This window comes from Dipodomys ordii, unplaced genomic scaffold (assembly GCF_000151885.1).
Source record: "Dipodomys ordii isolate 6190 unplaced genomic scaffold, Dord_2.0 Scaffold52, whole genome shotgun sequence".
Classification (NCBI taxonomy): Eukaryota; Metazoa; Chordata; class Mammalia; order Rodentia; family Heteromyidae; genus Dipodomys; species Dipodomys ordii.
The window spans coordinates 6510175-6537556 of NW_012267268.1; the positions used below are offsets into that span (position 1 = coordinate 6510175).

Sequence of the window (27382 nt, forward strand, 5' to 3'; positions counted from 1 at the left end):
AAAAAAAAAAAAAAAAAGAAAAGCTAGAACTTGATACAAGTTTCATTGGTAAATTCTACCAAGCATTTAGAGAATGCCAATTCTTCTAAAAAAAATTTTCAAGATACTGAAGAGAGAATACTTTTCAACTCATTCTATCTTGTTGCCAAAACCCGAGAGCCACCACTGGAACATTCTATTATCCCCCCTATATACCACATATATATATAAAACACTAATGTAAAAATTCTTTTTTTTTTTTTTTCAGTCCAGTCGTGGGGCCTGAACTCTGGGCCTGAGCGCTGTCCCTCAGCTCTTCAGCTCAAGGCTAGCGCTCTACCACTTGAGCCACAGCGCCACTTCTGGCCTTTAGGCAAGCGCTCTACCACTGAGCCACCTTCCCAGCCCTGTAAAAATTCTTAATAAAACACTACTACATGGAATCCAGTAGCAAATTAAAAATATTATACATAATGACCAAGTTAAGATCTATTTCTGGAATGCAAGGATGGTTCATCTTATAAAAATCAATGTAATATATGATGTCAACAAATTTAAGGAAAAAATCCAACACATTTACCTCATAACAAAATTCATAGGAGAAAGATTAAAATTTTCTAAGATCAGGAACAGGAATAGTGTACAGGCTCCTGCTTTCACTACTTGAATGCATTATTAGATCCTCCAGTCATAGCAATTATTCAAGGGGGAAAAGTGTATAAATATGGAAAGAACTAAAATTACTTTCATTTGTAGATACTATCTTATACAGAAATTCCTGAAGATTACATACACACATACCTGTTAAAACTGTTAAAAGTGAATTCAACAAAGAAGAAAAAAATTAACAAGCAAAACTACATGCAAGGTGAGGTGAGGGTTATAGCTCAGTGGCACAGTATGAGTAGCATTTTTTTTTTTGCCAGCTCAGGAAAAACAAACAACTAAACAAAAATAGCAAAAGAAAAAATCAAAAGTAAATTATGAAAAGAATTCATGTTTGACATCATAAGTCAGATATGACATCATCAAAAAGAATAAAACAGAAATTAAAGAGGAAAAAGATTCATTTAATTAAAACTATAGAATGCTGCTAGAAGAAATTAAAGATGAAACAAGTAAAAAGAGAAACATCCCATATTTATAGACTGGAAGAGTTATATCATGATATAGTAAGTAGTTTTACCACCTAAAGAGATGCATTCAATACAACTCAAAACAAAAATTCCAATGAAACCAGGCACTGGTGGCACAACTATAGTCCTTCGTACTCAGGAGGCTAAGATCTGAAGATCACAGTTTGAAGCCAGCCAGGGTTGAGAAGTCCATTAAATGCTTATTTCCAATTAATTTGCAAAAAGCCAGAAGTGGAGCTGTGGTCCAAGTAGTAGGATACCAGTCTTGAGCAAAAAGACCAAGCAAGAGTCTCCCAAGTTCAAGCTCCAGTGCTGGTGTGTGTGTGCGTGTATGTGCGTGCACGCACACACACAAAACTCCAATGAAAGTTTTGCTAAAATTAACCAATCAATTTTGGATTTGTAAGGAATCTCAAGAGATCCAACTTATACTATAAAACCGAACAGTATGGATATAATATATGGGCATAATCACATATAGATCAACAGATAGAATAGAGAGCCCATATATAAGTCCTCTCCAGAAGGCCAAATGACTTAAAGGGGAGAGGATAATCTTTTGGATAAAGGATGCTGGGGAACAGATATCCTCATGCAAAAAGATGAAGGTCAATTCTTATATAATAGTATGTACAAACCATAATCCCAAATGGACCACCTGCATGTAAGAGCTTACAATATAAAACTCTTAGAGGAAAAAAAGACAAAAGCTTCTTAAGAGTCGACTTGGCATTGATTTCTTGAATTGGACACAGGCAACAAGAGAAAAAAATAAAGTGGACTTCCAAAAATTTTAAAAATTGTGCACCAAGACACAGATTAAGTGGCAACTCAAAGAATGAGAAAAAATGTGTGCAAACCACACATCTGTTAAACGTCTATTATTACTAGATAAATTTTATCGTCCAAGTCCCCACCCACTGTGGCTAGACCATCTGTGAATTGCTGATGGAAGTTGGAGTGAGGAGGCATTTAGGCCCCACAGAGGGCTGGGCAACTTTTACAAACTAGTACTTCTCATTTGGTGGTTAGGAAAGGATTTGATGAGGAGGGGCATAGGGTGAAACTGCAAACTGGAATCAGGTAATGGAGCCCCTAAATGATGTATCCACATCTCTCCAATCCTCTTGCCAGTTCTACATACACAGTTTTGCCTATAACACTATGAAAAATAATTTTGTCCTTCAGGGGACATCTGGTCGTGTGTAGAGAAGAAATTAGTACTAATGGTCTCTAGATGGTGGCATTCAGGGCTGCTGTCTGTGAAACCTCTAATAGTACAGGACAGGTAACAGACACCAGTGTGTATGGAGTGAAATCCAATATGGGATACAGGCACAGCTGTTTGTCCAAAACTCTAGAGAAACTCACCCCTAGTTGTGTGAGATAAGCAACTTCATTTGAGCTGAATTAAGCACCATTAGCTAATTTCTTCTCTCAGAAGGAACAGGGGTGGGTGCTCTCCACTAGCTTTGCTCTATAGAGAGTTGTACCTATATCTTGGCCCAGGAATTTTTCAACTCAAGCAGACAAGCTTTTACATAGGTGTTTCTTATGACAAAGCCCCAGATTCCCAAAGTCCACCAAGTCTCCTCTCTGAAGTCAAGACCCTGCTTCCAGTTCATGCCTCTTCTCATGCTTACCTGCTCTAGCATGTAAGATCTGTGTGTGTGTGTGTGTGTGTGTGTGTGTGTGTGTGTGCGCGCGTGTGTCCTAGGTCTTGAAGTCAGGGCCCTGGCACTGTCCCTGAGCTTTGCTGCTCAAGGCTAGTGCTCTACCAATTGAGCCATAGCTCCATATCCAGTGTTTATGGTGCTTAATTGGAGACAAGAGTTTCATGAACTTTCCTGCCCAGGATGGATGGCCTAGAACCACAATCTTCAGATCTCAGCTTCCTGAGTGGCAGCTCATTACAGGCATGAGCCTCTGGTGCTTAGCTTTTGTCGTGTGTCTTTGTGTGTGTGTGTGTGTGTTAAAGAAACTTTTAACTATAAAGCACTCAACTATTCTCATCTTTGATGGACTCATTGTCCTTTTGACCCATTTTTTTCTCTTGTGTGCATGAGAAGCAGCAGAGTCAGAACCCAGTTCCTGGAGGCAATATCTTTGTGCTCTTGGGCAGGCTTGGAGGGGACAGCCATGCTGATCAAGGCGATTCAGTGCATGGCAAGGGCCATGGTGGGCACAGGGGATAGTTCTTCCTACTGCTGATGTCTAGAAGAGACTCAGTTCTGATTCAGTGATTTGTTAAGTGCTTAGGTAAAGTTCCTCAGTGATTCTACATAAAAGTTGTTTTTCTACTGTGAATACAGTAGAAACAAAGTTGCCTTTTCAAGAATAGAATTGAAATGAACCATGGTATATCATGTTAGTACCACTTTAAAATGACTTCCCTACATAACTGGTCATTTTCACCTCAGAAAAATGCTCTTGGAAACCTAAGGTCTAGTTATAACACACCTGATGAGAAAATCCTGTGTGGAGCCCAGAGCAGCCACAAAAGGTTCATGACAAGCTGGCAGGGCCCAGGTGTGGCACCAGCAGGTAACATTATACACACCTTGCTCCCTGTGAGCTGTGCGAGGTGAGGTTTCAGATCTTCTCCGATTACGGAATAAATCGCCACTAAGCAAAACACGCTGGCCTTACGCACACTGCTTTCGGTGTTATCATAACCCTAGAGAGCCGAAGGGGACACAAAAAGAAAGCAGATCAAAGCCTTGCCTTGCAGCCAATGTTCCAGTAACACTTCCACAAACGCCCTCCAGCTTCAACCTTGGACTTGTCTGTAACAGCTACCTATGTCTCAGACCTGAAACTGACCCCAGACTCGTGTCAAAAGTGACTTGGTTCCTGGGGTGTGGTGGTAGGAGGTGCTAAGGGCCAGGCAGGCCTGCTTGCACACAGGCACAGCTTTGCAACAGGTAGTCACCCCAAAGACAGAAGGAGAGAGGCGAAATGAGCCAAGGAAATGAAAGCGAAAAATAACTGGTTTCATCCACATTTCTCCCAATGGTAAAGCAAACTTCCTGTCTGAAAATGCCTTTAGCTGAGCACAGTGTCCACATTTGCATTCTCAGGGAGGCAGAGACTGGGTGGATCACAGGTTGAGGCCAGCTGGGCAAGAAGTTAGTGACTGACAAGGGAGGTATGGCTAGGTATGTCAATACCCTAGCTACTGTACGTATTAGGCAGGTGGACTACAGTCTTCCCTCAGCAAAAAGAACTAAAAGAGAACTAAAGCAATACAAAGGGCTACAGTATGGCTAAGACGTAGAACAGCTGCCAAGAAAGCATAATGGCCCTGAGTTTAAGCCCTAGTACCACCAAAATAAGAAAAAAGAAAATGTCTTTAAAGAAAAACTCTTGTCCAAAAAGAAATTTACTTATTACCTGACTTGTGTAACTATAACCACTCAGTAGATCACCTTTATAATAACAATAAAAAAATTGAAAAACAACAACAAAAAAATCAATGGGGCTGGGAAGGTGGCTCAGTGGTAGAGCACTTGCCTTGCATGCATGAGGCCCTGGGTTTGATTCCTCAGCACCACATAAGCAGAAAAAAGCTGGAGGTAGCGCTGTGGCTCAAGTGGTAGGGTGCTAACCTTGAGCTGAAGAGCTGAGGGACAGCACCCAGGCCCAGAGTTTAGGCCCCATGACCGGACCCTCCTCCCCCCACCCCTCAAAAAAAAAGAAAAAAAGAAAAAAGAAAAAACTTTCCCCTCCAATGATTCCTGGGGCCTTTGGCTCCTCCCAGCCCATCCCTAAAGGTGATGCTAGTCTCCAAACACAATGTTGCAGCCTTGGTGCCTCTCACCCACCAGAACAAATCAGCCCTCAATAGTAATCCCCAGCCATGTGCCCAGCAAACAATAGCATGTATTCAATGGAAAGCAAGACCTCTCTCCCCCACTGAAGCCCCTGCCATCCCCACCCAAACTGGAAGTGACTTCTGCAATGTAGCACACAGCATGGTCACTTGGTTGCTGTGAGACTATGTTGTGTCCTCGAGCAGGCTGGAAAGCCCTTGAGGCAGTGCCGTTCTAGAGCTCACCTGACTGTAACACCTGTCTAACTCACTGCCTCAAGCATAAGAGCTTCACTAGGGATTTCCACTTTGTGGCCTCCTGGCCCAGGGCAGGGACTGCAGGAGGTCGGGAGTAAGGGTGTGTTGAAGAAATAAACACAAAGCAATGATCAAAATATGTTTACACTAAACAGAAAGTTCATTCTGTGAGCCAGAGCTCTAGGCAGCCAGGAATTTCCTGCAGCAGCTCAGAAGATGCAGATCCTAAGGATAAGGTCCCCCAGGCGCCTTTCCCACCTACCGGTGCAGTGCAGCTGCTTGTGATGTTAAGTTGAGTTGCCCCTGAGTCAAACCTCAGCCAACCCCAGGGGGATGACGCTCACCTGCAGCAAGCCCGGGATAATGTCTGCAAGGAGCTGCAGCAAGGACTCCTTGGCGATCCTTTCCACAACTTTGGTCTGCATCTTGATGGCAGCCAGGTTGATGGGGTAGTCAGCTGTCTGGATGATGGGGCAGAGCACTTTGATGCACTGCTCTGGGTGAATGGAGCTGGCCAGCGTGGATGCAGCCTCCTCGGCAGCCCTCACCACCTGAAACACAGGGTTTCCCCGGTGAGTCCCATGTGCCCTGAGAGAAGGACCAACACCTCTCTGACTTCACTCAGAAGCCAAGCACTGACCCTACTTCATGCTGCACGTAGCCATCTCTTTGTTTAATACTGCTCATAAAAGTAAAAGCAGAGTAGTGATTTTTTTTTCTTTTTCTTTTTTTTTCTTGGTGGTACTGGGGCTTGAATTCAGGGCCTTAATGTTTCAAAAGCTCAAGGCTAGGTAGAGCTCTAGTACTTGAGCCACAGCTCCACTTCTGGTTGTCTGGTGGTTACGTGGAGGGAGATGTCTCTCATGCCCAGGCTTGCTTTGAACTACAATCCTCAAATCCCAGCCTCCTGAGTAATTAGAATTATAGGCATGTACCACCAGCACCCAGCACTGGAGGGCAATTTCCCCTAGGCTTCAATCTAGTCACTTCCACTTGGAAGTGACTTGGAAAGTGCTTCTGTTTTCAAGTTCAAGAGGGTGGACATCCTCCAAATCCTGTGAGGGTCACTGTCTAGGTGAGCCTGCAGGGCAGGGGTGGATTGAGAAGCCGCAGCCAGCACCCAGCCCTGTGGGACAAGCAAAGGTGAACATGGTGAATTCTGGAAAATCCTGGCAAAGTGATTCTCCAAATGTGCCCGCCACCACCCCCTTCCCCCCCCCCCGCACTATGTAGGTAAGCCCCTCACAGGATTGGAGGATCTTCACCCTCTCCAACTTAAAAAACAGAAGTGCTTTCCAAGGGCTAGTGGGCACCCATGTGGAAGGGAGTAGATTGAAGCCTGGGGGGAAATTAGTTCCTTCCATACACAAGACCTTAGAGAGGCTGAACAGCAAGGCAGCAGGGTGGTTCCAGAAAAGCTTCTGGATGTGTTTTCCTGAGGAATCTCATGTGCAAAATTGCCTCTCCAGGGGTCAGTACTCATAGTGCTTCCTCATCTTGCAATTTTAAGATAGCACACAAAAGAATTGCTTCATAGGCAAAGGAACTGTCTGACCTCTGAAGAGCCACAAAAGCCCCTCTCATAAAACAGATGGGAGCTGGGTATAAAATCCACTGAGGAAGGGTAAGAAGGCAAAGCAGAACCATTTAGAACCTAGGGAGGTGGATCCAAATCCTAACCGTGGTTGGCTTAAGTGCTCACACCTTGCTTCTTCATTTGTAAAATGAGGGGCATCTCAGAGATGAAGAATTGAAAATATAGAACACAATAAATGTTATTTCCTACTCCTTAGAGCACAGGAGCACACACTTTTGCAATGATAGGCAAATAAAGACACCAATGCATAAATATTCATTGTCTATGAAATACAGTTAAAATGCAATGCTTTTCTCCCAAGGTAAGCCATGGACTGCACATTCCACAAAGACCCTTGTACTGTGCTCTTCTGCTCAGAACTTGGCAGTAGCCAAAGATGTCCAGTCTGAAGCTTCAATCAGGGAAGGGACCGAAGGGAACACTGATCACTGAAAATAGCGTACAGACTACCTAGACACACTCTACCCCTGAGCTCACCGACCATATGTGCTGCTCTGAGGCTCTGACGACGTATTGCCTACCATGTGAGCTCCAGGCTCCTCTGCCCTGGTGCTATACTACTCTATAAATGGGACTCAATTTGGGAATATGCATCCTCAGTCCCATGTTGATCATGTTCTGTTGAACAGTTAAGGAACTCCTTGACAGCTGCACTCACCTTAAAAAAAAAACAAAAAACCTGACACATTCTGGGAAGGCCAGGCCACTAACAGTGGGTTTTTAATATCAAACTCCACCTGAGCTTTGTCTGCTTATGCCCAGCACCTGGCATCTATTGCTCTAACCCAGAAAGAAACACTAAAGGCTAATATTCCTTTTCTTATGATGACGAGGTTCTGGGTGTCTTGGATTGAAACCTCACAGTAAATCCTAGCAGGGAAATCTACCTGAAATGTTGCTGGAGGCCAGGGGGAAAGATGGTCCAGTTAGCCTTGGCCCCAGAAGGGGGTTGACAGAAGGCAACAGTCAAGACAGGCAGCCTTGGGGCTGGGAAGATGGCTCAGTGGTAGAGTGCTTGCCTTGCATGTATGAGGGGCCCTGGGTTCGATTCCTCAGCACCACATAAGCAAAAAGCCAGAAGTGGAGCTGGGGCTCAAGTGGTAGAGCGCTAGCCGTGAGCGGAAGAGCTGAGGGACAGTGACCAGGCCCAGAGTTCAGGCCCCACGACCGGATCAAAAAAAAAAAAATAAAAAGACAGGCAGCCCTTCTGACGTCTGCCTGACTGCTTTGTAGCCCTGGCCTGGGGTAGGAGCTCTGTGATGATACCAAAGTGACTGTAACAGCCACTGTTTTCTGCTTCTCATCTCCTGTTCCCAGAACCCCTCTTCTGAGCTTGGACACCTACTATCCCTCACATGTGGCTAGCATATGAGCCTTGCCCACCACCAGCCTCCATAACCACCCAATGAGGCCCAGCGGCAGACAGCTTTATATTCATATTTGTTTTCTCCTAGCCACGTGGGCAGCAGCTGGACTCTCCCTTTGTGCCGGGTGTGCAGGAAGCCTGGGTAGTGGCCAGTATTACCAAGCTTACTTATTGATAAGTAAGTACTGATGAGTATTTAATGAGCTCTGTTTTATCTGCCTAAGGACACATCCCTATCCAAAGAAGCCCTTTCTCCCTGACATCTAATGTCATGATCATTTCTTGTGGTAGCCTGAGCTTTTTCTGGGAAAGTCAGCTTTTCTGTGTGGTACTTATCAGGCTAAGAAACAAGGTTATACTGGCATTGGTAGCTTTAACCTTGGCTACTCAAGAGGCTGAGTTCTCAGGATCATAGTTCAAAACTAGCCTGAACAGATAAAACTGAAAGAGTCTCATCTCAAATAGCCAGCAAGAAGCTGGAAGTGAAGGTGTAGTTCAAGTGGTAGAGCACTAGCCTTGAGTGAAAAAGCTAAGCAAGCGAGTGAGGCCCTGAGTTCAAGCTCCAGTTCCAACATGCACACACACATGCACACAATATAGTCACTCCCCACCCTCACCTGGTGGACAACATGCCCTCCTGTAAGGGCTCACGATGTGGTTATATACCAGCTCTTTCAGGAGCCAAAACAGAGCCCCAGACCAGCATGTATCAGGGGTAAGTATTACATATGCATGTCAGAAAACAGGGGTTTGGCTACAAGGCTCAGGGCTGGCCTGGAACTCTTCTTCCTGCTGCCTTAATCTCCCACTTGGGACTATAGGTATGAACCACCATAGCTGGCTAAACTGAAGACTTACCATGTGCTCATCAGCTTGAGTGCAAAAGTACTGGAGAGGTAATTTTATGTAAGAGTCATATTCTATACCACCCTGAACAACAGGAACCAATATACAAGGACATGTGCACCTCCATGTTTATTGCAGCACTGTTCGCAATAGCTAGGATATGGAAACAACCCAGATGCCCCACCACAGATGAATGGATCCAAAAATTGTGGTATCTATCACAATGGAATATTATGCAGCCATTAGAAATGACAAAATAATGGCATTTGCAGGAAATGGATGGAGCTAGAAGGAATCATTTTGAGCGAGGTAAGCCAAGAGCGAAAGACAAACGGTACATGGTCTCCCTGATAAGTGGATACTAAATCCAAAATGTTAGGTGATACGACAAAACTAACAGGACTTAAGAAACAAAGAACTCCCACTCATCTGGTGGTACCACTACTAAATATCCCCATGCTGCTGATCACATGTATGGTGTATAACATGTGAACACGGTTATATGTTACAGACTGTAATAGACAATTTGCTCCAGGAAAGTTAGAATGAACTTGTGACTTTAAATGAGCATCATTATTCCACAATACTGTGAAATTCCGGAAATTATGTAATCACTTAATCACAATAAAAAAAAAAAAAGAACCTCGGGTAAGGTAGGGAGGGAGGGGATGGCAGGGGGTAACAATGTTCAAGAGGAAGTGTACTCATTACCTCACTCATGTAACTGTAACCCTCTGTATAGTATCTTTACAATAAAAAAAAAAAGAGTCATATTCTAGTGTTAAGCCTCAGGCCTTTTTTTCTCTCTCTCTTTTCTTTCTCCCACACTTCCTCTTGCTTTCCACTTGTGCTGTCAGTTCGACCAATACTAAGCAGGTGTCTCCCATGTGTCAGGTACTGAGCTCAGGGATCAGGCCATGGAGGTGAGAAGAACCAAGCCTCTGGGTGTGGTGTGGCATATAAGAGTTCACTTCAGGGTATGGCAAGACACTTGCTTAGCCCAAGCCTTAGCTGATTTAAACTGTTCCACACCCTCATCAGACACCATGTAAATATCTGAAATACATCTCTCACAAGATGAAAAGTTCCCTGAAGACAAGATTCCATCTCAGTCTCCTCTCTGTCCCCTGAGGCCGGATACAAAGTTGAACTATGTACCTTGGACCCCTCAGATTTATGCCACCTAAACTTACATTTTCTGAGGATGAAGCCAGCACAGATCATAAAAGAGAAGGCAAAACACATGCAAAATGACCAACCTGGGCCTTGTGAAAACCACCTGCACAAGGCCCAGGGAGTTGTACTTCAGGAGATAAAAATGCAGTGGAAGTCAAGTGTATGTGGCTCACTCCTGTAATCCTAGCTACTCAGAAGGCTAAGATCTGAGGATCATGGTTCAAAGCCAGCCCAGGCAGGAAAGTCTGTGAGACTTATCTCCAATAAACCACGCAGAAAACCTGAAGTGGTGCGGTAGATCAAGTGGTAGAGTGCTAGCCATGAGCTAAAGAGCTGGGGGATAGTACCCAGGCCCAGAATTCAAGCCCCATGACAAAAAAAAAATGCACTGGACTACATAATCAGTTATGTGTGTAAAGAGGGTAAAGGGAGCTCTGTCAAGCCACTGTCTGTCCCTCCTCTGATCCCTGAAGCTGCTCTCAGGCCACATGTCAGATCTCACTGGGATAGCTCTTGACAAGCTGAGCACAGGGTGGGAGGCAAAGGAGGCCAGGCCTAGGAATGAGATTGTATTTTCCACTTTCTACTACAAGAAACCACTGTGCACAAGCACCACTTGGGAGGAAGCTGAGGAACTTTAGGACGTTGGTTTTTAAACTTGGGGAAAACAAATAAAAGGGTCAGAAAACACTAGGTGATACAGTTGGTCCAACTTTAAGTTAGAAAACACTGTATGTCAATACAGGAGGTGGAGGCAGCTGGGCGGATTTGGAGACAGTGGGAGCAAAGTCCCAGTAGTGTCTCTTGCCAGTCTCTGCAGAAAGAAGCATAAAGCTTCTGGTACCTGCGGGATTCAGGAGGGACTAGTGAGATGAGGCAATGCATCAGTATCCAGGTTCACTGGGAGAACTCAGCCATGAACTTTCTTTCTCTCTTCTCTCTTCCCAGTCTCCAATGTTATCCAGGTAACACAGTGAGCTGCTGGATAAACACTGGCCCAGGAGAACTTGAAAACAGAAGCACTCTCAGGAAAAAGCAGGAATTCTAGAGGGTGCTTGTGTAAAGCTTTCCATGAAGCATCTAACCAGGTTTTCAGAGGGTACCTGACAATGGCCATCTCAGGTTTGAACTCAGCTTGAGCACGGTCCCTCAGCTCTTCAGCTCAAGGCGAGCACTCTACTGCTTGAGCCACAGCACCACTTCCGGTTTTCTGTTGGTTAATTGGAGATAGGAGTCTCACGGACTTTCCTGCCTGGGCTGGCTTTGAACCATGATTCTCAGATCTCAGCCCCCTGAGTAGCTAGGATTACAGGCGTGAGCCACCGGTGCCTAGCACTGAAGCCCTCTCTTTTAATGGGATGAGACAGTTCCCCAAGATAGGCACTGGCTTTGGCAAGGCAAGCAGGTGCTCTGACTTCCCTCCATATGCCAAGCCCTGGCCTTGGCAGGTTGCCCACCTCAGGGTGAACTTTAGGTTTTACCCCGTGTTCTATGTAACATAAGAAGCAAAGATTATAAATGTAAGCAAACAGAGCAAAAGCAAACACAGGCAACAGAAAGGAAGGAAGGCAAAACTGCTTAGTAGACAAGGGGGCCAGGAGTGGCGATGGCATTTTGGAAAGAGGCACATATTCAAGGAGAGCAGAAGCAGGTAGACTTGCCTCCAAATGGACAAACCGCTCTGATTCTGATTTTGTTCTGATTTCTGTTCAGAAACATTAATTCGTCCTTTCCAGTGTCAGTGATAGCTAGGAAATGTATAATTTTCACACCTAGTCTTTGATTTTAATTTTTGTAGGATTTTGAAACAGAAGTCTTACTAGATAGCCCAGGTTGGTCTCGAACTTGCTATGGAGCCCAGACTGCCCTAGAACTCTCAATTTCCTTACTTAGCCACCGACATATCTCCTCTTTTAAGAAAATGGGATCACTGCTCAAACACTGATAAATGTTTGCCTAGGGATCAGGTTTCTTTCCTTTAGAGTACAGAAGTTCTCGACATTTGAACTGCATGTTTTAAGTTCACGAAGTTTGATTTGGCTCTGTCTCAGAGTTGAGTTAAAAAAAAAAAAGCAGAGATCCAAAAACAATGATATCTAAAGTCAAAAAAACTTCACAGCGGAGCATCTGGAGTTTACCACTGGATCACTTTGGATCTTTTGGAAAGAAAAAGGTTGGCGCCACCTTCTGGGAATGGCCAGAAAGGCCTTAATGAAAAACACGATGGCTACACTTTTCATGTTCCTCTGTACAATGACCAACACCCACGTTTGGCACAATAACTGGGACTTCGATGGGGTGATCATAGACCTGGTCCTCAGACAATTTCCCCTCTAACCAGGCTCAATACCAGAGGGAGCAGAGAGGAAAGCCCAGGCTCCATGTGGAGGCCTGAGTTGGGGGCTACCTTGTGATCAACTAGCCCGAAGATCTGGGAATAAATCTCTCCTATTTCCCAGGCTTTAGTTTCCTCATTAGGAAAATGAAAGGAAGAACTGAATGAAGAATTAAAAATTAAATGAACTAGAGGAAATGGAAACAAAGGTTTGGGTTTTTTTTGCTGCTAGTTGTTTCCTTTTCTTTTTGTTCCTTTTGTTTATATGTCTTTGGGAGTGTGGGGGAGACACAGAAATAGAGGGACAAACAGTGGTATTCACTGGATACTATGTTGAAAATGAACTATACAACTTGTGGGTGGGAATGGGAGGGAAAACTGGGAGAGAGGGAAGGGGTGACATTGTCCAAATGACTTGACTTATATAACTGTAACTCCTTTTTATCACCTTTATAAACAATAAAAAAATAAATTATTTTGTAGAAAACAAAAAAAATAAAAAATACAATAAAAGACTGGTTTGGATTATAGAACCTTATACATCTCATCCTAATAAGTATTTTGTCATGAAAAATGCATAGATACTAAATGGGGGCCGCTAAATGGGGTAGTGGCTTTCAACAGGACAGCTGCCACAGCATGGCCTGGGAAAGCCAATGCAGGGCAAAGGTATCTTCCTTCAAGTGAGGCTCAGCTGGGAGCCCGTGGGTAGGAACTAGGTCCGAAGGGGAAAATAGAGAGGTGTGGAAGGGGGCTTCCCAGGAAAAGCTGCACCTCAGTGGTGGACACTGGAAGCAGAGGCAAGGCTCTAACTCCAATGTCCATCTTCAAAGACTACCACCGACAGTGGGCCGGCACACATATGGACAGACTCGAAACAAGCTAGGGCCCAAGTGTACAAGTCATGGTTCTACTTGGAATTTTTTAAGAGTTTATTCAGTTGAACTTTTTGCCTCTTAGGTATATTTAGAGAAATGTGGTTATATCTGCTCTCTATAAAACACTGGACAACAATTCTATTCAAACCAGTCTATTTTCTTCAATGGAAGAAGACTAAGCTAGCACAATCTTCAGTTTTCAGCAGCACCAGCCACCTCACCTGACTTATGTGGGCCCCACGGAGCAGGGCACAAAGCACTTGCCCTCCCTGCCCAGTGCCTTCCCATGTCCAAAGTGCTGGACACAGCCAGTGAACAGGGACGTGCTGACCCAGGTCTTCCAACTGCAAACTTGGGGGTTCTGCCATTAGAAAATTTGTCAGCTGATGGGCAGGCATCACCCCTGGCTCCCAGGAGGGTCAACTCGCCAGGGAGGGGGAACTATTCTCCTGGATGTTGACATTCAGAACTGGACATTGGCCTTGGCCCACTGCAAAAATCCTGGAAGTTAGGAAAGGTCCCACCTGACACCAAGGTCATGATGTGACCGGAGGGGCAGGGCTCCTGAAGTCTCACCTAGCTGTTCAGTGTTGAGCCAAGTTTTCTTCCTCCCTATTCAGGTTCTGTTTCCCGATCATTCTAGCATTCTAGCCGGCTCCAGGCTCCCAGTGCTACACTCTCAGAAGCACACCTTGAGTCTTTGCCACAATGAACTCAACCACAGAATAAGTTTGAATGCTGCGTTCTTTACTCCCTACCTCTCCCGTTGGCCAGGGACAAAACACTGACCAGAGCATCAGACTGCTGGGTTGGCAATGAAACTGTCTAGATTTCTGGTTTTGTCTGTTCATTAAAAAACAGGAACTTCCAAAGGAAATGAGGTTTCTGGTCAAATCCCAAGGTTGGGTCTGTGGAAAACTGGAGGTTTTGAATCTAGAAGGACTTAGGTGTGTTACTCAATAGCAAGTGTTTTTATCTTGGAAGTGGATGAGACACAGATAACCACAGATAAGGAAAAAACAAGGTCCGGAGAGGTGGTGTGACTTTTCTAGGCCCTTGTGGTATACTATTTCCCAAGACCATGGGTATATACAGCTGCTGTCTTGAGAGGCAGCTCAGGGCTGTTCCTGAATGCAGAGACCAGTGGCCACAGGCTAGGTTAGGGACGTCAGTTGCTACCGGAAGCCAAACACCAGCTCAATGATCTTTGGCACACCACTGCTTTTCTCTGGCCTCAGTATATGTCCAAAGAACTATACAACACACACCTTGCTGGCTGGGCAAAGCCAGACAGCTAATCCCAGGAAGTGCTCTTATCTTAGAAAAAGTAACTTTGCTCTGATTTTGCTTTTGTAATTCTCTGACGTTATAAAATATGAACTTTAACTGCAAATGATTTAAAAATAAATCAGTACTCAGCTAGGGAGCTGAATACTGGTGGTCACACCTGTAATCCTAAATACTCAGACTCAGGAGGCTGAGATCTGAAGATTGCAATTCAAAATCAGCCAGGGAAAAGTCCATGAGACTCTTTATCTCCAATTAACCATCAAAAAAGCCAGAAGTGGAACTGTGGTTCAAATAGCAGAGTGCTAGCCTTAAGCAAAAGAAGATCAGGGACAGTACCCAAGCCCTGAGTTCAAGCTCCAGGACTGGTGTGTACATGTGCATGCCCCCGCCTCCCCAAATCCCTAGAGAGAGAATAGCTAATTTTTATTTGAGAGTCCAATTTCCCCAAACATGCCATGCAACCTGAAGCTTGATTCTGATGCCAAAAGCACCAACATTCCTAGTGTGTGACAAATGTTTGGTGACAATATAGGGTCATGAATTGATGCTAACAAGAGGCAGGGTATTAACCATGTCACCCAGATTGGGCCTAAAGTCCAGGGCTCAAAGCTGCCTCAGCCTCTCAAGTAGCTGGGATCTACTGGAGAGGGGTGTGCCACTACAGTTAGGTGACCTTTTCCTCTTTCAGTGGGCAAATGTAACTAAATATTTGCTAACATGGCAACATTCATAAAAACTAAGTCTGGGGCTGGGAATGTGGCCTAGCATGCATGATGGGTACCATTCCTCAGTAAAATATAAACAGAAAAAGCTGGAAGTGGTGCTATGGCTCAAGTGGCAGAGTGTTAGCCTTGAGCAAAAGAAGCTCAGGGACAGTGTCCAGACCCTAAGTTCAAGCTCCATGACTGGCAAAACAAACAAACCAGCAAACAAAAAAGCAACCCCCCCCAAGCCCACCAAAAACCCCTAAGTCTGATGATCCAATGTTTACTATGGAATATCTTCAAGAAATTAATTGAGCTGGAGCGGGGTACAGTGGCATATGCCTATATTCTCAGTTCTTGGGAAGCTGAGATAAGGAAGGATCAGAAGTTCAAGGACAACCTGAACTACACAATAAGACTTAAAAAAAAAACAAACTGGTGGTTCACACATGTAATTCCTAGCTACTCAGAAGGCTAAGATGTGAGGATCATAGCCAGCCCAGGCAGAAAAGTCTATGAGACTCTTATTTCCAATTAATCACCCAAAATTTAGAAGTAAAGCTAGAGCTCAAGTGACAGAGTGCCAGCCTTGTGTAAAAAAGCTAAGGAATAGTGCTCAGACCCTGGGTTCAAGCCCTAGTACTGGCATACACAGAAAAAAAAAATTCTACCAAAGTATGACTACTCTCATGTAGTCCTGATTCTTTAGGGTCATATAAAGGTACTGAACATGGATAACAGAGAAGAATCAAATCAGATTTCAGGCTAGTGTCTAGGTTTTCTGTCTCTAGATCTATAGTTTACACTGCCCCAGAATCTCCTCATAAATACCAATTCTCCTACTAAAAATTTTCTCTTCTTTCTAATCAAATGAGTGATTCTGTTCCAGCCCCAACAAAGACTACAAATGCCCAATGGAGAAGAGTTCAAATAAATGAGGTTACCTTTAAAAAAAAGAAAGTGGGCTCAAGGTTATAAGGGCTCACCACTCTTTAATGTGTTTGCTAAGTGTTAACACCGCTACAAACCACAGAAACTTCATTAATGTTACATGTACTAAAACTCAATAGCAATGTTTATCTACTAAAAAGACAGAAGGACTTTACTCAAATGTTTAAAACTAGAGCTCTACATTGATAGCCAAATCCCCCATCAGTCACGCTCCCTGCAAAGCATCTCCTCTGCCTTAGGACCAATGGCTCTCAGGTGGATTTAGTGCTTGAGACACCAATGCCGGAGAAAGAACATTCAACATGTGCAGCTGAGAAAACCAACCCTAGCTTAGGAGATGAGAAAACAAGCCACCTTATTATAATCAGCCTTGTTTATCCATCTTGATTAATAACTTTATGGCACATTTCAGTTTCCAGAAACGGTCTACAAGCTGTTCTGGGTTGCTGCAGTTCCCTAGCCAGTACCATGGTGTGTGGTGGTGTGCTGGCAGGAGAGGGTGGCTGGTGAAATAGTCATCTCCTGATGAGACCTCCTCACTTCTTCTAAGAAGGAATCTTCACCCAGAGTTGAGCCACACGCTGGGATGAACACATTTCGGAAGTAGTGACCAGACCAGAAAAACAGATTATGTCTTTGAAAACAGACTACCTCTGATAGAGAAACTGGTTGTGAAAATATGATGGTTCCATTCAGACCGAGGTCTACAAGGTCATGATGAGATAAATATCATGAGACTAGAGAGAAATAATGTTCAATATTAATATACCAATAACAAATTCTCTACATATACAACTAATCTGCCCTAGAAAGCAGAAACCAGGAATGGAGACAGATTGGTTAGAATAAAAGACTCAAAGAACTTGAAAGGAAAAGAAAGACGAAAAGCAAACCTAAAATCTAACTATCGAGGTATCTGAGCAGCTTCTGGCAATGTCAGTGTGACAGCATGAAGTTTCATTAGGAAGAAGAGTCAGAGTCAAAGTGTGCTAAAAAAAAAAAAAAAAAAGCAAAGCAGTCAGGCCTGCCAACACAGTGCCTTTCAGGGCACAATGTCCCTCCACTGGCTATGTCAGGTCACCAGTGACAGCTGTGAGGGTGCCCTTGGGTTACAGGAATTTCAGGATAACTGACTGCTGCTAACTAGTTTCAGGTTAACTACCTGAGGTAGACTGCCTACTCTCTTCCTCCCTTGGGAAATTTAAGAGAACTTCTTGCTAAAGGATGTCCTCTCTTTAATTTCTTATCTTGCAGAGAGAACCCAAAACGCCCCAAGGAAACAGTAGATGGCCAACAGACAACTTATTTCTATTCACTTGTATTTCTGAGAGTCTACTATCAAAGCATTCAACATTGGGGATACCCAATTTAAAGATGGACGCCTTCTAGCTGGATGGTCAGAAAATACCACCGCTGAATAGGTTTCACCTTATTCTCCCATTTGAAGCACAGTTAACAACCTTTTTCATCTAGAGATAAAAGATCATCAATTTCACTTCAATATATGATCATGAAATCTCATTAAGAAAAGATGTTATAGTTTTTAAAAAAAGCCAGCACAGGCTTCAGCAAGCCTATATTTATCTACCGATTTATTTATTTATTTATTTTCACCAGTCCTGGGGCTCAAACTCTGGGCCTGGGCACTGTCCCTTAGCTTCTTTGCTCAAGGCAGCACTCTATACCACTTGGGCCACAGTGCCACTTCTGGCTCTTTGTTTATGTGGTACTAAGGTATCTAACCCAGGGCTTCATGCATGCTAGGTAAGTACTCTACCACTGAGCCACACTTCCTGCCCTAGCTGTCCTTTATCGCATATATATATATATATATATATATATATATATAAAATCTCATATATATATATCTTATGCATATAATATATAGCATATATATTATATACACATATATGTATATATATTTGTGTAGATATATCTTTGTTCTACCAGTTAATGAATGGGCAGGCTCCTTGGGAACTCTCCTTCATCTTAGTAGTCTATCCAGGCCTTACATTTTCAGGTGAGTTACTATAAATGGAAAGTGTTTTATTCAAACATCATGCAACCAAGCCAGGTTTTAGAAACATAAGTAACTAGTGGAAAAACACATTTCCACCTATGTACCCTGTGCTGTGCTGTGGCTGGCAGGTGAAGAGATGCCCAGCTGGGGGAGGAGCCCGGCCTTTGCTGAGCTACACTTCTAAGGTCAAAGCAGTCACTGTTCATGCAGCCAGACAACTACAAAGAGAAAAATTACCCCTAGGGTTTCATTTTTTTTGGTAGATAAGAACTGCTCTAATCCCAAATCCCCTAATCCACAGCCAGGTTCCCAACAGTTACTCTGGAGCCAAGAGGTTGAGCTGAACCAGTGGTTGTAACTCAACTACTGTTTGTCATCTGAAGTTTGCTAAAGTCTTAAATTTGAGATTCGGTTCCCACAGTATCTATTCCTGGAGGGTGTTATGGAACTCACACCTGGAAGATAGCTTCCCACTCTCTGTAGGCCTCTAGCCACTTCAAGGACTTGGGAGCCACAGGGGTAAATCAAGTCACAAGCAATTAGCCAGTGACACCAAGGGCCTACCTTCCCTCCTTGGCATACTGTAAGTCAAGAGGCACATTCTGCCTGCTCCTCGAAGTGTAGGCTGAAGTGCTGGGGCCTGGGAACCACAGGGATGCTGGCATTTTAAATGTGTAGCTGCTCAGCCCAGATGTCAGCAAAAGGAATTTCACTCTGTACAATACAGGCTGAGTTCAAAGGAAGACCCTTTTTTCCCAGTACCAGGGTTAAAACTCAGGGCCTTATCTTGCTTGGCTTGCTTGCTTAGCCTGCTTGCTCGACTGGTGCTCTTACCACTTAAGAACCACAATTCTAGTGTGTGTCTCCCTACCCCCCCCACCCCCCTCCCTCGCCCCCTATTCAGTTGGAGATCGAATCTCATGGACTTTTCAGACTGGACTTGCTTCAAACCCAATCCTTCAGATCAGGCTCAATCTTCTGAGTAACTGGGATATAGGAATGAACCATTAGGTCCCAGCTTAAGAGACTTTTTTTTTTTTTTTTGAAGCTTGAGTACTGTGTTTCCCAGTCCCTTCTCCATGCCTAGCTGTTCCTGGCCCCACATGGTTAACAGCTTTGTCACAGGACTGGCTCACCTCCTTGTGAGAGTCTTTGTGGGCTTCTAGCGTCTTCATGATCGTCAGTTCCGCATAGTTTTTAAATCTTGCTGGCTGGTTTCTAAGAATTTCCCGTAAAACTCTCAGTGCCAGCGCTCGAATTGAATGCTAGATATAAAAGAAAAGGAAGCCTTACTGAACAATAAACAGAACATAGTCACATGTACTGGTTAGTGGGTCCCCAAGGCCATGGTACCCGATTCTGAGTCCCCTGACACATCACAAAACCCTCTACATAGATTGCATGGTTTATTTGACACAGGCTCTCTGGATAGCCAATTCCAAGGGGAGCAAGTGCTCTGATTGATGGTGACATTCTCAGGACCCAGGACCTAGGAGGGACCCACAAAAGCTTCTTGAATGTGCCTAATACTTGTGAGCAGGATGTACCTAAGTTCATTATCAGTCTCATGGGATTGTAGATGTCCTGAGGCTTAGGTATAACAAGTTATCCTCTGTTAAATACACTCAAGGACAAGTTGCAACCATCCAACAATTTCATGGACCTGGCTTGCAAGGCCACAACTGAGGACAGCTGGTGACCTGTGGCTATACCCGATCTTTGTGATGAGATCACAGATGTGACAGGCTTTGAGTTGTTTAAGGCCCAAGTCATGTGCCTGGAGGAAAGCCATGCCAAACAGACTCCTAATCTCAAGAAAAGATAGTGGAGTTTACACTAAACAGAGCCAAGAAGTATATCCTGATTCTTTGTCACTCATCTGTACAATGTGCACACTAATACAGGACTCACCTGCCCTGTAAGTGACATCATTTATCTCCCCATAGAGCCCAGCCAAGTGTAACTGCTTCCATAGCCAGTACTTTGTTTTAGGAAAAGTTAATACAGATCTTTTATTGCTATCCTTCTGTCTTTACTTATCCCTAAACCAAACCCTTAATCCTAAATATCAGGAAACAATTCCAGTTACCATGGCATTCACTGCCCTCTCTTTCCCCACCTGCCTTGGGAGTCACTACCACTGTGACCCTCGGGCTGGCCTGTTCCTGTGCACTGTGTTTAGTCTCCTGGCTCTCCTTCAAGTCCAAGCCCTCTAGCTCTTCACCATGTATACTTTATTATTGTTTCTACCAGCCCAGGCAAAGTAAATGTGGAGAGAAGGATTATCACTTTTAAATTTTAATTCTGTAATTCCCAAGTTTTATTCCAGGTTCCTTCTATACAAGGAACCAGTTCTACAGGCGAGAGAAGGCAGGACTTTGACTAGTTCATTCTCCCTTTAAGAGATACCTAAGTGTACATGTATATGACATGGACTTGTGTCACAGTCAAATGTCCAAGCATGAGGAGTATTTTATTTTAAAGTTAATATTACATGAGTTATACTGGTGGCACTTGTCACTTGTCCAGCAATTAGGATTACTGGATCTGTTAACACACATAGGGGTGAACCAGGATGGACTTCCATGGACTGCAACATTTAATAAAGCCTCTAAGAAAATAAACTTGATTTCTCAACCTCCTATGAAACAAAGGTGAAATTCAAAGAAGAACGTGTACGCTAATAGGCTACATTAGAAAGCTAATGAAATTCTAAGAAATTCTGTATTAAAATCCCTGGATGCAAGAAGCAGTTTTCCCTCAACTACCACGGACCTAGCTGCAGAGATCTTGCACGTAGGCTAGCACACAGTGAGTCACTGAGAAACAATACCCAATAGGTGCTCAGAGACCCTGTGGAAACTGAACAAATACATGTTTTTTGATGTGAGCCGCAAGTGTAATCCACAAAGGAAAGTTGAAGCTAACCCCAACCAGAAAGAACCCGCTCTATGGAAAGGGGTCATTCTAGACCCAGCCAGTGCCTACGTCTTTGTCCCCAAGTGTCTCCAGAAGCAGCAGCAGGATGGTCTTGAAGTGCTCCTCCCAGACGCCCAGGCTGTCCTCTCGTGTGATCTTGAGCAGCTCCAGCAGGGCACCTTTCCGCTCCTCCACCCGTTCGTTGTGGTTAGACAGCTCTTTCAGCAGGTCAGCCACCAGATCAGAGTGATCGATGGGCACTGGTGAGACATACGAGACATCACCTCACAAGGAAACAGCAGTCACACAGCTCTTGCACCTGCCACTCCACGCCCCCTGCTCCCCAGCTCCAGCTAACACCCAGCAGAACTCCTCACCAAGTCAGTGTGGAAACAGAGAATCAGACCAGCTGTCAAGCACTGGTATTCTGTGCTGTGCTTGTTCCTACCATCTTTACCTTTCTATTTCAGACAAAGAGGAGAGATTTGTAGGTGCCCTCCAAAAGCCCTCCCTGACTTTTTATCCAAACTTTTTCCATTGTCACTAGGCCTTAGCAGAACACAGGTGTCTTCCAGAAAAGCCCTTTATGACCATCTTTTCCCAAACTTTCTATGGCAGGCCTCGGTAACAAAGACTAACTCTAGTATCAGTCCCATTCCAGTGAGCACATTTGCTCACAGCCCTTTACTATCACCCCTGACTTTTAAGTCCTGTTCTGATGACCAAGCTTATGATCCAGCAGAGGAAACAAGCACCAGTAAAGGTGTGTGAATTATTCAGGGATGAAACTGGAAAACGTGCCCAAGATTACTTAGCACCACTTTGAGCAGCTGGAAGACACTTTGTTTCTCTAAGTTCACATAAGACCTGGACTGAATATGCAACTTTAAACAGAAGGGATGAAACACAAATGAGATAACTAAGTGCAATCATGCAATCATGTCTTTCTTTAGTTTCTTCTGAGATTAGGGAGTAAACATACCAGGAAGCTGGAAATGTCAGAGCCCTGCCATTTGCCTCTGTCTTCCCGCCTTTCTCCTTAAGCCTTTCAGTACATAGTTGGTGGATAAATTGTAACCGACACTCTAAACTTTATTTGACCTTAATCAAGATCAATAATTGGGTAAGTAAATGAGGTACTAATTCCATAAGCAAAGTGAACAAAATGGTCTATGTCTCGCTTCTGCATAGGAACAAGATGTCTAGGCATATGTGGAGCTGTTATGCACCAGGGGATTATATTGGCAAAGCCCTGGCCACTTCTGCTTTGGATAACTGGAGGACTGCTCTTCCTCCTCAGCATTCCACATGAGTAGTCCCTTTTGAAACTCAGTGCTGACCCTAGTGTCTTCCTTATGAGTATGTTATCCAACAAGTATGGGACCAGGGACTGTGTCTCATTTCCTCCTGGATGTGAATTGTTTAGAGTTCTAATTCAGTGTATTCTTCAAGCTTGAAAAACAAAACAATAGGCTCGGAAACAAAGCAGGCTTTGTTTCACTAGAAACTTGAAATAAAACAAGGCAAGTAAACATGACAAGCTAAGTGAAAAGTACAAAATTACACACTGGATACTTAATATTGCACACTTAAAAAAAATGGTGCTGGAGGTTGAACCTAAGGCCTCAAACTAGTTAAGCTAGCTACTCTACCACTGAGCAACATTCACTTCTAATCCCTGGATATTAACCTTCACCTGTAAGTCAGAGAAAACCCAGACCAATGTTATAGTTTGGGCAAATAATTTATCCTTTTTGAAACTCAGTTTCTTGATCTGTAAAATGAGGCCAATTCCTTCTATCTCAGTGAGATAATGGAGAGAGGACTCTTAACTGAGCACCAAGCAAGTGTCAGGTAAACAATGACGCCAGCTTTTTTTTCTTCCCGCTCGCGGTACTGAAGTTAGCCCGGAATGGCCCAGGAAAACCTAGCTAACAGGCTGCTGCGAGACCAAAGCAGCCTCACAGGCAAGACCTCATGCTCACGACTGAGGAAGCTAGGGAAGCACAGGCTGGTGTCTTTAAGACAGGTAGAGGAGTTAGGCACCAGTGGCTCACCCCTGTAATCCTCGCTACTCAGGAAGCCAAAGCCTGAGAGTCACAGTTCAAAGCCTGCCCGTGCAAGAGGTTCATGAGACTTTCATATAATTCCAATTAATCACCAGAAAGTTGGAGTGGAGTTGAGGCTCAAAGTGGTAGAGCACTAGTCTTGAGCAAAAAAAGCTCAGAGACAGTGCCTTGGCCCTGAGTTCAAGCCCCACAGCCAACAAGACAAGAAAAAGAGAAGTAGAGGATGCCCCTCTCTCGTGCTACACCCCTGGGTCAACTACTCCACTCAGGAGAGGTCTCCCTGATGCCAGGTCTGTGGGGCTAGGGGCTGCCTAAGCTTAAGCATACAACAGACTGTTCTGAACAAATGGCTAACCAGAACAGACTCAAGTGTTCCTATTTATGTTTGACCAATGCACCTACGGCTCATCTGACTGGGGATGGGAAGATCATGGAAGGCACTTCTGGGAGAGGACAATCAAGTAGAGACAAACCATCACGAAGCTGCTCCATGTCATCATCAAACACTGCCTCTTTCAGGGCTGTCTTGTCGTATGTGTTGATAGTGTCTGAGTAGGGATAGGGGTTGTAGTCCCGAGCACGTGGTCCGGGGAAGGCTCGAGGAGGCTGGGTGTTGAGGAGAGAGGTCTTGTTGTCCAGAGCTGTCCTGCCTCCTTCCACTTCACTACTTCCCCGGCCCTCAGTGGCAGGGGAGGCTGCTCCTCCATCGCGGGACACCTGCAGCACAGCACACCACATCAGTTCCTTGCTGGGACTTGCACCACACTTTTTCTTTTAAATCTCACAAAAAATGAGGAGGACCAGAGATTTTCATTTGAAACCTAACTACTGGCAAAAGAACATCTACTGATATTTCAATTTGTAAATATCAAATTCATGAACTGCCAAAAAGGGAACAGACATTTATATCTAATCACCCATCCATTTACACATAAAATCTGCTTTACTTTGTCATTTGGTGATTCACCATACTCAACCATTTTCTGAGGGCTAAATACTATGACACTGAAGAGTCTCTTTGGAAAGGAGGGCTGGGCCACAACTTCTGGTTCTTAAGACTCCAGCTGTGGACCACTACACTGGCCTGTGAGCCCAATGTCACCAGCAAGGACTCCCTCCTGAAGCCATGTCTACTGAGAGAAGCTCCCCAACTGCTATAAGACTAAAGTGATCTAACCACCCCCAAACCAGTTACCTCCTAGTGGGGTTAACTAGACATCACTTCATTATCTTTAACAGTGGGATACTCAGTTTCTTCCAGACAGAAATCATTCTTTCCTTCTTTGGATATTTATGACTCAATGTCAAAGAACAATAAATCTTTGGTATTTTCTGAGTTTTGTTTTTTCCCTATGTACATCCTGACAACTGTCTTCAATGATTAAAGTCATGGTTCTTTGATGGCCCTATGGCCATGGTTTTGAGCCCTTTGCTCTCAGAGTTCTCTCCTCTAGGAGCATCTGCTGCAGGGTGGCACTTATAAAGAGCTGACAATAAGCAGTTTGACTAGAGACAGCAGTGGAAACATTCCCACATAGCCAGACCACATTGGTGATTCTGTGGCCAGACTTTACTTGTGCTATTAACAAGATACAACTGTCTTATGATGTGTTAATGCATTTAGCTGTTGGCAAAATACATATATCATTGCAACCATTCGTAAGTATTCAATTCAGTGACACTATAAATATATTCACAGTGCTATGTAACTAACCATCACTACTGATGAATATTGCAAACTTGTTTATCACCTTCCATAAGAATTCCATCTCTATTCCAATAAATAACAACTCCCCTTTCCTCTCCACCTCCCCCAGGAGACTTTGTCTCTATGAATTTGTCTATGTGAGATACCACACACAAAGGAAATTAGAAAATATTTGCCCTTTTGTGATTAGTTTATTTATAGATGTTTTTAACAGGCACCTAAGTCATAGCATATATCAGATTTCGTGTGTGTGTGTGTGTGTGTTTTCGGTCTTTCACAGATTTTAGGGCTTGAAACTCAGGGCCTAGGCACTCACTGTCCCTTAGCTTTTTCACTCAAGTCTGGCACTCTACTACTTGAGTCACACCTCTACTTACAGCTTTTTGCTGGTTAATTGGAGATAAAGAGTTTCTTAGACTTTTCAGTTCAGGCTGGCTTTCAGCCACCTGAATAGCTAGGATTACAGGCACGAGCCAGTAGTGTCTGACTTCAGCTCTTCTTACTGTAATCTATGTGTATCACATGGTACATCCATGCATCTGTGGATGGGCATTTGGGTCATGTCCACTTTTTGGCTACTGTGAACAAATAATGTTGCTGTGAATAACGGCATACAAAAAACTGTTTGAACCCCTGGCTTTAGTTGTTTTGAAAGGGCTGGAATGCATAGTTTTTAACCCCAAATACAATTTGATATTAAGATATAAATAGAATATATGCATATATCTGCATAAATTGGTATAAATAATATCTTAATGACTGTTTCCTCTGAGTAGAAAATTAATGGATAGACATAACTTTTTTTGGCAATTCCTAAAAAGTACATTACTATTTAAACATTATAGCAATAGTAGCATATCTTACTATTATATAAGAAAACCATTTATAAAAGAATGGGTTTAAAAAACTTGTATCAGCTGGGTGCCAGTGGCTCACGCCTATAATCCTAGCTACTTAGGAGGCTGAGATCTGAGGATCACAGTTCAAAGCCAGCCCAGGCAGGAAAGTCTGTGAGACTCTTATCTCCAATGAACCACCAGAAAACCAGAAGTGGTGCTGTGGCTCAAGTGGTAGAGCACTAGCCTTGAGCTGGAGAGCTGAGAGACAGCGCCCAGGCCCAGAGTTCAGGCCCCTCTACTGAAAAAAAAAAGGAAAGAAAAAGAAAAAGAAATGTAGTCATTACCCTAGTTATATATATATAACTGTAACCCTCCTGGTTCATTACTTTTACGATAAAGATCATCTCTCTCTTTTACATATATATATATATGAAAAATTATAAAGCACCTAAACATTTCAAAGTAAGATACTAGATGTGTCTAGAGTAAGTATATAGGATGAATTATGGTGTAAGAAAGATTCACAAATAATAGATATTAGTAGTTGCTGTCTCTAGAGATAGTGATTTATTTCCCCTTGCTAAGTTTCACACTCTACATATATAATTGGATCAAGTAATCCTGTGTGCATCTATCTTCTAAGGTTTCTACTGTTCTTGGTAGGACTTTCGTTTCCCCAGTCACCTCCGTTCCTTTAGGGGCTGTGGAAACCTGTCTCTGTGTTTCTCCCTTCCCTTCCTTTCCCTCTCCCTTCCACTCCTGAGACAATTTCCATAGCCTCTTCCACTGTCCAGAAAGCAGGAGTCACAGTGACAACGATGCATACCCATTCCTTCCTCTAAACCTACCCACCCTCTTTCCCGGCTAAGGCCACTTGCTCCTCCAGACTCACTGTTCCTGTCCCCATATACCAAAGGATCTGTGTCTATCAGTCATCACTCTCTTCCACTATAGGGACACCAGTCAGGCTTCTTCCAGCTGAAAGTCCTATGAGTGACTCTCATCATCCTATCATCATCATTTCATCATCCTATGAGTGACTCTTGAACTGTTAGTCTAGTCATTCTTCAATCTACTGGAACCTGTTTTCATTTCTTGCACTAAACTATGATCCCAAAGCCAATGGATTCCTGGAAGGAACCAAATTTGGAAAATTATAGATTGTACACATTATTTAAGAAGAAAAACATGAAAGCCCAAACAGTGGGCTTGATTCTACATCAAAATACTTCCAAGTAACAGAAAGACTTGCAGAAAACCATATTAAGTGGAGTAAGCCAGACCCAAAGAAAGATAGATTCCATGTTTTCCCTCATTTGTTTTTTTTTTTTTGGTCAGTCGTGGGGCTTGAACTCTGGGCCTGAGCGCTGTCCCTCAGATCTTCAGCTCAAGGCTAGTGCTCTACCACTTGAGCCACAGCGCCACTTCTGGTTTTCTGGTGGTTTATTGGAGATAAGAGTTTCATGGACTTTCCTGCCCGGGCTGGCTTTGAACTGTGAT

The 27382-nt window shown here is 43.8% G+C and overlaps 1 protein-coding gene across 3 annotated transcripts in view; it reads right to left on the reverse strand.

Annotated features, from left to right (window-relative positions):
* The window catches only part of Clasp1 (cytoplasmic linker associated protein 1), a 280309-nt gene that overhangs the window by 5256 nt on the left and 247671 nt on the right, over nt 1-27382 (reverse strand). For all 3 annotated transcript variants that reach the window (XM_013020693.1, XM_013020692.1, XM_013020694.1), the window contains 5 exons: nt 23809-24052; nt 21336-21526; nt 19484-19612; nt 5529-5735; nt 3676-3792 (listed from right to left, as the gene is read on the reverse strand). In XM_013020693.1, the coding sequence (XP_012876147.1) occupies nt 3676-3792; nt 5529-5735; nt 19484-19612; nt 21336-21526; nt 23809-24052 (888 nt within the window). The remainder of the gene's footprint in view (nt 1-3675; nt 3793-5528; nt 5736-19483; nt 19613-21335; nt 21527-23808; nt 24053-27382) is intronic.